This window comes from Nicotiana tomentosiformis, chromosome 4 (genome assembly GCF_000390325.3).
Source record: "Nicotiana tomentosiformis chromosome 4, ASM39032v3, whole genome shotgun sequence".
Classification (NCBI taxonomy): Eukaryota; Viridiplantae; Streptophyta; class Magnoliopsida; order Solanales; family Solanaceae; genus Nicotiana; species Nicotiana tomentosiformis.
Window position 1 is genome coordinate 38,493,541 of NC_090815.1, and position 9,955 is coordinate 38,503,495.

Consider the following 9,955-nt stretch of genomic DNA (forward strand, 5'->3'; position numbering starts at 1 on the left):
CCCAAATCATAATTCAATTCACAATATCTCATTTTCTTATATCACTGCGTGAGCCTTCACAATTTATTTTAAAGAAAATATTTTTCCCGAAATAGCATCCTGCGCTTTAGCCATCCTTATCACACCGCATGACTTCTAGTAGTTCTCCCTACTAGCCACGCGTATCAAGCCACCCTTATCTCACCGCATGCGTTTCAACACCCAGACTTTATACCACATCAATATCACAATTTGTACCTCAAGTGTCCAAATAATTCAACATGCCAAAATAATTCAACAACAATAATTTTTCACAACAAAGAGCTCACGGCTCATGCCAAAATAAATCATCAATAATATTTTTCCACAATAAAGAGCTCACGGCTCCATCACAGTGAGTACGAAAATCTCATAAAATATTCAAGAATAAATAATTCAGCAAAATAATATTTCAAAACCTTTAATACATTGCTTCAATACCAAATTTAAAAAGTCAAATACTTTGTATTAATAATATTTAATTTAAAGAAAATCAACCTTCAAATAATGCACAAAATAAAAGAAACCAAATTTCAGCTGAATTGGTAAAAACAATTAGCAGGAGAAGGTCAAACAAATTTAAAGTGTATATCTCAGATCAATGATGAAGAATATAACAAGATAAAATAATTTAATAAATGCGCAACACTAATCTACACAATTTAAAAATATAATCTTTCATATTTAGCCCGTGTACACACTCGTCACCTCATATACACGACTTTCAACACATTTCAATAATCACATCAATACCAATCCTAGGGGAGATTTCCCCCACACAAGGTTAGACAAGTCACTTACCTCGACTTGCTCCAATTTAATCACGTAGTATGCCTTTTCCTCGATTTTTCAACTCTGGTCGACTCGAATCTAGTCATAGATAATTCGATACAGTCAACAAAAATTATAGAATCAATTCAATAAGAAAATACTATATTTTTCAATAAAAATCCGAAATTAACTCAAAAATCGCTCGTGGGGCCCACGTCTCGGAATCCGGCGAAAGTTACGAAATATGAACTCCCATTCAACCACGAGTCTAACTATACCAATATGACTAAATGCCGATAACAATTCGACCCTCAAATCCTCAAATTTATCCAAGAGGGTTTTCAAACTTTTCCAACTTAATTCACCAATTAAATGTGAAAAACAGTGATAGATTCGGGTAATCTAACCAAGATTGAATTAAGAATACTTACCCCGATATTTTCTCTGAAAATCTCCCAAATATCGCCTCAATCCGAGCTCCAATTTCATTAAAAATGGAAAATGGGACGAAGTCCCATTTTCAGAACTTAAACTCACTGCCTAGTCATTTGCTCTACGCGATCGCGAACATTCATACGCGACCGCGAAGCACAGATTTACACAGCCCAGGTTTAACCCTATGCGATCGCAAACAATGCCACGCGATCGCGATGTACAAAATTCCAACTCTACGCGATCGCATCGCTCTTCACGTGATCGCATAGAGCAAACGCGTAGCCCAACTTCCTCTCAGATTTCCTCTTCGCGAACGCGGTCTTAGCCACGCGTTCGCATAGCACAGCTTGCCAAACCTACGCGAACACGGACTCGCCCACGCGATCGCATAGCACAAAATTCTAGCTGCCTAATTAACCCTACGCGATCGCATCCCTTCTCACGCGATCGCGTAGAAGGAAACCAGAACTGCAGCTATCAAGCCAAGTCCAAAAATGATCCGTTAAGCATTCGAAACTCACCCGAGTCCCTCGGGACCTCAACCAAATATACACCCAAGTCTTAAAACATCACACGAACTTGCTCGTGCGATCAAATCTCCACAATAATACCTAAAACTATGAATCGGACATCAAATCAAAGAAAATTTCAAGAAAACTTTAAAACTTATATTTTCACAACCGGACGTCCGAATCACGTCAAATCAACTCTGTTTCTCATCAAATTCGGAAGACAAGTCATAAATATTATAGTGGAACTATACCGAACTTTGAAACTAAAATACGGACCCGATGTCAAAAAATCCAACATCAGTAAATTCTTAAAAATCATTAAGCTTTCAATCTTTTAATTTTTTCATCACAATTCCATATCTCGGGCTTGGGACCTCGAAATTTGATTTCGGACATACGCCCAAGTCCCAAATCATGATACGGACCTACCGAAACTGTCAAAATACTAATCCGAGTCCGTTTGCTCAAAATATTGACCAAAGTCAACTTAGTTGAGTTTTAAACCTCCAATTCACATTTTAATCCATTTTTCACATAAAAACTTTCCGAAAAATTTTACGGACTGCGCACACAAATCGAGGAATGATAAATAGTATTTTTTGAGGTCTTGGAATACATAATTGATTATTAAATTTAAAGATGACATTTTGGGTCATCACAGACGCTTCACAAGGTGTTTTAGGCTTGAATTTGAGGCATTTTTGGGTCTTAAACAAGGTGATGAATTGCTGAAATTTTCGACAGAAAGAGGAATAAAGAATGAAACGAGTAAAAATTCCCTTATCCTAGAAGAAGAAAATAAATTTCTCTCAATTCCCTCCTCCCTCTTTTTTTTTTCTCCTTCTCTCCTTTTTTTTCTCCTCACATTTCTCTTCTATGTATAGAAAAAAATTCGGAATTTTTTCAATTTTTATTTTATTTTATTATTTTTAATTAAAAAGAATTCCCACTTCCTATTTTTCTTCTTTTAAAAAAAAAAATAATTCCCCACTTTCCTTTACTTTTATTTTTTTAATTTCCTACTTTTTTTACTTTCCTTTTTTCTATTTTAGACCTATTTTACATTTCTTTTCTTTTTTTAATTTCCACTTATTTTACTTTTCTTTTTTTCAATTTCCACTTTCTTTTAATTTTTTGGTTTTAAATTTTCACCTACCTTTACTTTTATTTTTTAATTCCAACTTTATTTTACTTTTCATTTTTTAAATTTTCACATTTTTTTACTTTTATTTTTTTAATTTTTCACTTTCTTTTACATTTTAAAAAATAAATAATTTTCACCTACTTTTACTTTTACTTTTTAATTCCATACTTCTACTTTTCTTATTTTTTATTCCCATCCGAAATATAAAAATATTTATTTTTTTCGGTTTTTTAAAATTTATTTTATTTTAAAATAAAGATAAAGATAAAAATAATATGAATAGTAATAATTGACCATTTAAATTATTTTTAGTTTTTACCATATATATAAAAAAGGTGTAACAAAGATAAAAAAGTATATATTAAATTTTTAAAAATATTTACATAGTAGAAGGTGATAAAAATTCAAATATAGTAAAACAATTAGGTGCTCACAACTGCCCTCTTTGCTTGGAAACATGAAGAGTTTTCAGGCAAAGACTAGGTGAGCCATGTGACTAATTTTTGTTCAAACCGTTATTCAAATGGAAAAGAAATAAAAGATAGGATGCAACCGAGTCCTGGTTTTGGACAGCTTACATATCCCGGATTATAGGGGAATCAGGTCGCATGTAGTTCAAGAAGAGTGATGGAATGATGAGTTGGAGAGTCGAGTGAGGTTTCGTCGAGGCTCCAGTCTGTGATCCTGTTATTACATCAAAATCAAAAGAAACTAAACAAACCTATCAGCTATGAGTTACAAGATTCCTATTTATAAGTTTTCTAAAACTTGAACTTGAGTCTTGACTGGTTCGTCACGCAGACTCTGATCTGAACCTTGATGCTTGCTAGCTGCAGATGCTAGTTCATTCTTCTACGACTTCTTCTGATCAAAACGGGAAATGTAAAGCTCGTAACTTCAGTCGTCTTGAGTAGTCCATATCTTTTCTATTTGCTTCTGTATTTGGATTCACTTCTTTTTCTTTTCTTTTCTTTATTCTGGATTGAGAATTCTTCTTTTGGTCATCTTGAATCCTATGCCTCGGGGTAACACCTGCTTAGACACCAAAACAAACAAATGAACGAAATTTTTCTGCCCTAGTTTTCACTAGGAAAATTTCGTGAGTTATTGTAACAAAATTATAAACTACTTCTTTATTGAATGCAATAAAAGATCGGGAATGGTGTACCCTAAAAAGATCATGATGATTTATTTATTTATTTTTTGGATGGTGTTCCTTTATTGTCAAAAAGATGTCTCAACCAAGGATTGGTGTACCTATTGTTGGGAAAATATGGCCAGGGAATGGTATACCCTATATTGGCAATGATATCAGGGAGCGGTGTACCCTGCATTTAAGATCAAATCAACTAGGGAGTGGTGTACCCTATGTTGGAAAACACAGCTAGGGATTGGTGTACCCTATACTAGTAAGGAGATCAGTGAGTGATGACGTTATGTCGGAAAACACAACTAGGGATTGGTGTACCCTGATACTGGTAAGGAAATATAACCAGAGGTTGGCGCCCTGTATTACTGGGAAAAAAACAAAAATGTAAACAGAGGTCGGTGCCCTGTATTACTGAAAAGGAAATGTAACCAGGGGTTGGTGCCCTGTATTACTGATATGAAATGTAACAAGGGGTTGGTGCCCTGTATTACTAAAAAGGAAATGTAACAAGGGGTTGGTGCCCTGTATTACTGATATGAAATGTAACCAGGGGTTGGCGCCCTGTATTACTGAAAAGAAAATGTAACCAGGGGTTGGTGCCCTGTATTACTGAAAAAGAAAATGTAACCAGAGGTTGGTGCCCTGTATTACTGAAAATGGATATAACCAGGGGTTGGTTCCCTTAGGCAAAAATGTTCTACCTGGGTTAAGCTACGTAAAATAACCTGGGCGAAGAGTACTTCTACCCGAAAATACGAGTTGGATCCCCCTAGGCGAAATGGTTCTACCTAAGTTAAGCTACGTAAAACAATTTGAGCGAGGAGTACTTCTACTCGGAACTATGAGCTGGATCCCCTCAGGTGACAATGTTCTACCTGGGTTAAGCTACGTAAAACATCATGAGTGAAGAGTACTTCTACCAGGAACTATGAGCTGGATTTCCCTAGGTGAAAAGGTTCTACCTAGGTTAAGCTACGTAAAACATCCTGAGCGAAGAGTACTTCTACCCGGAACTATGAGCTGGATCCCCCTAGGCGAAATAGTTCTACCTGAGTTAAGCTACATACAACAGCCTGAGCGAAGAGTACTTCTACCCGGAAATATGAGCTGGATCCCACTAGGTAAAAATGTTCTACCTGGTTTAAGCTATGTAAAACACCCTGGGCGAAGAGTGCTTATACCCGAAAATATGAGCTGGATCCCCCTAGGCGACAAGGTTCTACCTGGGTTAAGCTACGTAAAACATCCTGAGTGAAGAGTACTTCTACTCGAAATTATGAGATGGATCCCCCTAGGCAAAAAGGTTCTACCTGGGTTAAGCTACGTAAAACATCCTAAGCGAAGAGTATTTCTACCCAGAACTATGAGCTAGTTCCCCCTAGGAGAAATAGTTCTACCTGAGTTAAGCTATGTAAAATAGCCTCAGCGAAGAGTAATTCTACCCGGAAATATGAGCTGGATCCCCCTAGGTGAAAAGGTTCTACCTGGGTTAAGCTACATAAAACACCCTGGGCGAAGAGTGCTTCTACCCGAAAATATGAGCTGGATCCCCCTAGGCAACAAGGTTCTACCTGGGTTAAGTTACATAAAACATCCTGAGCAAAGAGTACTTCTACCTGGAACTATGAGCTGGATCCCCCTAGGCGAAACAGTTCTACCTGAGTTAAGCTACGTAAATAGGAGGTATGAACAGTAGTGATGCATGCTGAAAATAAAGAAAACGGAGATTTTTAAGGAGCTTAAGTTTGGTGACATTCATCCTTTGAGAATATCCATTATGCACTGCTTTGTTCCTTCTTCAAACAAAAACAAAATTGTGAGTTTTCAAAGTGGTGGTTGGTTTGCGGCCTTGATGCCCTAATTAGCTTGAATGCATGGCAACTGCTGTAGAAGAACTGATTCTGCCAGTATGGTACTGAGATGCTTGGATACTCTGTATCGCTTCCTGGAGACCTTGGCTCTCGGATGTTTCTCCCGACTGTTTCATATCTGGATGTCCATGGTACCGCTAACCCTTGTCCCTAAGGCAAGACAAATTTCCTTTAAAATCGAACTTAGTTGTCTTGCACCTAGTACCAGTTTGTATCGGTAGTGCTTGTCAACTTTTCCCACGAAGCAAGTCTTGCTTAGGCAACCTTTTTAGTATCTTTGAGACACTTTGTTCGTCTTATCAAAAGAGATCACACATGGATTCGTGCCTTCATCAATGCCGTATATGCCCCAAATTATGCTTGGTATTACAGGGAAACTGTAGTCAGTTTTACAGCCATTTTTTTTCTTTGCTTTTGATGCAAGATTGGACCGAAAAAGGACTCAAAGAAAAATTATGGGTTAAAATAGAAAAGCAATTGAAAGTGAAAAAAGGAATTGTATCTAAACAAAAGGTGCCCATTTCGGGGGAGAGGAATAGGGAGACTTCTCTGGAGGTATGTGCCGACTTCAATGAATCATGACATACATTTTGTACTGGACGCTTGATCCGCCTGTGCTGTCTAATTCTCAAAATCCATCGCAAATGTTCATCTTGAAACTGTCTTGGTTGTGCTCATACCGGAGTATCAAAGACCCTCATTCGGCTAGTAGCGCCCTTTGCAGGTTTTCGCTAACTGACCTCTCTCATTTCTTTTCTCACCATCGCCTTATAGTGCTCTTTGCGAGTTTTCACTACAAGACTCTCATTTTCATTTTCTCTGCTCGTCATCGCCCTATGGTGCATGTGAGGGTTTTCACTAATAAGACTCTCACATTTTATTTCTCTCATTTTAGTTGCATCAGATCCAAATAACTGTATCCTCCAATTCTTGAACATTCTCGTTGATTGATTGGAATGACTTGCAAAGGATTTGGGTAAAAATAATTTGGATTGAATTACAACTTTGGGACCTTTCAGGCGAAACCATCGCTGAACCATTGTAACATCTTCCCCAGCTTCAACTTTTGGGGGATTGTGGATTTTTGTTTTGGTGTGACTGAACCCCAGAGAGAGGCTGCCTACATATCCTTTCAGAATCAAGTCGAACGTAGTTCAATGACTGAGAAGATTTTTTTACAAGTACACGGGTTCCAAAATGAGGGAAAACCAAGAAGACAAATATGGCTCAAAAGGGTTAACGAAAGGGTGACACTTATTTGGGATAGTGAGCAAAGATAGCCTTCGTTATCTCGATATGAGAAAATCGATACGTGAAAATTTTGCAGTGGGTATGTATCAAACATAATATCTATTGACTGCATCTGCGTTAATAGTCATGTCTGGTACCAGTCCTTCTTCATCTACCAAGTACAAAGCCCCTTTTGGTAACACTTTCTTGATGATGTAGGGTCCTTGCCATTTCGGGGCAAACTTTCCTTTAGCTTCTACCTGGTGCGAAAGGATGCGTTTTAAAACGAGTTGGCCTACCTCAAAGTTCCTAGAGCGCACTTTCTTATTATAAGTGCGTGGTATTCTTTGCTGGTATAACTAGCCAAAACACACTGCTGCTACCGTTTTTCATCAATCAGCATTAGCTGTTCTAATCTGTTCTTGACCTACTCGGTGTCTTCAATCTCTGATTCCACAATGATTCGAAGAGAGGGAATTTCAACTTCAGCCGGTATTACAGCTTCAGTTCCATAAAACAACTGATAAGGAGTTGCACCCACAGATGTGCGAGCAGTCTTGCGGTATCCTAAAAAAGCAAAAGGCAACTTTTCATGCCATTTCATGGACCCTTGGATCATCTTCCTAAGGATCTTCTTGATGTTCTTGTTAGCCGCTTCAACGGCTCCATTGGCTTTAGGCCGGTAGGGGGTAGAATAGCGATGCACAATTTTAAATTGCTCGCATACCTCCTTCATCAGATGACTATTTAGATTGGCTGCATTGTCAGTGATAATGGTCTTTGGGATACCAAAGCGACATATGATGTTGGAATGAACAAAGTCTACCACTACTTTCTTAGTGACTGCCTCCACCCACTTGGTGAAGTAATTAATGGCGACCAGAATGAATCTATGCCCATTTGAAGCCTTTGGCTCGATTGGCCCAATAACATCCATTCCCCAAGCAACGAAAGGCCAAGGAGAGGAAATGGGATGCAACTCCGAAGGAGGCGAGTGAATCCGATCACCATGAATCTAGGATTGGTGACACTTATGAACAAAACTAAAGCAATCTCGCTCCATAGTAAGCCAATAATACCCTGCCCGCAGAATCTTCTTCGCCAAAACATATCCATTCGTGTGAGGTCCACATACCCCCGAATGCACTTCACTCATGATCCGCTCAGCTTCTATGGCATCTATACATCTCAATAAGTTCAACTCTGGGGTCTTTTTGTACAAAATGTCCCCATTCAGGAAGAAACCGCCGGCGAGCCGCCTTATAGTTCTTTTTTGATCTCACTTGGCATGCTTTGAGTATTCCCTTATTTTCAGGAATCGTTTTATGTCATGATACCAAGGTTCACCATCTGGCTCTATCTCAATAGTATTGTAGTAGCCGTGTTGATTCTGAATTTGTATTTGCAATGGATCAATATAGGTATTGCCTGGATAAGGGAGCATCGAGGCTAAGGTAGCCAAGGCGTCGGCTAGCTCATTATGAAACCGGGGAATGTACCTAAATTCGATAGATTTGAATCTCTTGCTCAGGTCTTGTACACATTGTTTGTATGGAATAAGCTTGATGTCTCGAGTCTCCCATTCACCTTGGGCTTGCCGGATAAGTAAGTCAGAATCTCCCATAACCAATAGTTCATGCACATCCATATTGAGAGATATTTTTAGACCCATTATACAAGCCTCATATTCCGTCGTATTATTGGTACAGAAGAAAGGAAGTCGGGCCGTTACAGGGTAATGTTGTCCAATAGGTGAGATAAGGATTTTCCCGATCCCAACTCCTTTGATATTGACAGCCCCATCAAAATACATTTTCCATACACGAGTGTCATCCGAAACTACTTCCTCTATTGAGTTGACCTCTTCGTCTGGGAAGTATGTGTTTAGTGGCTTGTAATCATCATCAACTGTATTCTCTGCCAAATGATCTTCCAAAGCCTTTACTTTCATTGCGGTGCGAGTGACATAGACGATGTCAAACTCTGTGAGCAAAATCTGCCATTTTGCGAGCCTTCTAGTGGGCATTGGATTTTGAAAGATGTACTTCAAAGGATCCATTCTATATATGAGGTAAGTAGTGTAGGCCAGGAGATAATTCCTTAGCTTCTGAGCGACCCAAGTCAAGGCACAACATGTTCTTTCTAAAAGGGTATACTTAACCTCATAATTGGTGAACTTCTTCCTCAAATAGTAGATTGCCTGCTCCTTTTTACATGTCGCATCATGTTACCCCGGAACGCATACAAAGGAATTATCCATCACCGATAGATATAAAAACAAAGGCCTACCAGGTTCTGGCCGGACCAGTACAAGGGGTTTTGACAGATAATATTTGATTATGTCAAAAGCTTTTTGGCAATCATCTGTCCACTTGATAGCAATATCCTTTTTCAGCAACTTAAAGATGGGCTCGCATGTGTCTGTGAGCTGAGCAATGAACCTACTAATGTAGTTCAATCTCCCGAGCAAACTCATGACTTCAGTGTTGTTCTTCGGGGGTGGCAGATCTCGAATGGACTTTATCTTAGATGGATCCAATTCGATGCCTCTACGGCTGACTACAAAATTGAGGAGTTTCCCAGATGGCACCCCAAATCCACACTTGGCTGGATTGAGCTTAAGGTCATACCTTTGAAGCCGTTCGAAGAACGTTTTCAAATCGCGCACGTGATCAGCCTGTATCTTTGATTTTATGATGACATCATCGACATATACTTCAATCTCTTTGTGCATCATGTCATGAAAATGATGATCATGGCCCTCATGTAAGTTGCCCCCGCATTCTTTAAACCGAATGGCATGACCCTGTAATAATAAGTACCC

The 9,955-nt window shown here is 38.7% G+C and overlaps 1 protein-coding gene across 1 annotated transcript; it reads right to left on the reverse strand.

Moving 5' to 3' along the window:
* Nucleotides 1-8,410: 8,410 nt before the first annotated feature.
* Nucleotides 8,411-9,190, reverse strand: LOC138909528 (uncharacterized). The gene has a single exon (XM_070200732.1). The coding sequence runs from the start codon at nucleotides 9,188-9,190 to the stop codon at nucleotides 8,411-8,413; it is 780 nt and encodes a 259-aa protein (XP_070056833.1).
* Between the last annotated feature and the right edge of the window lie 765 nt (nucleotides 9,191-9,955).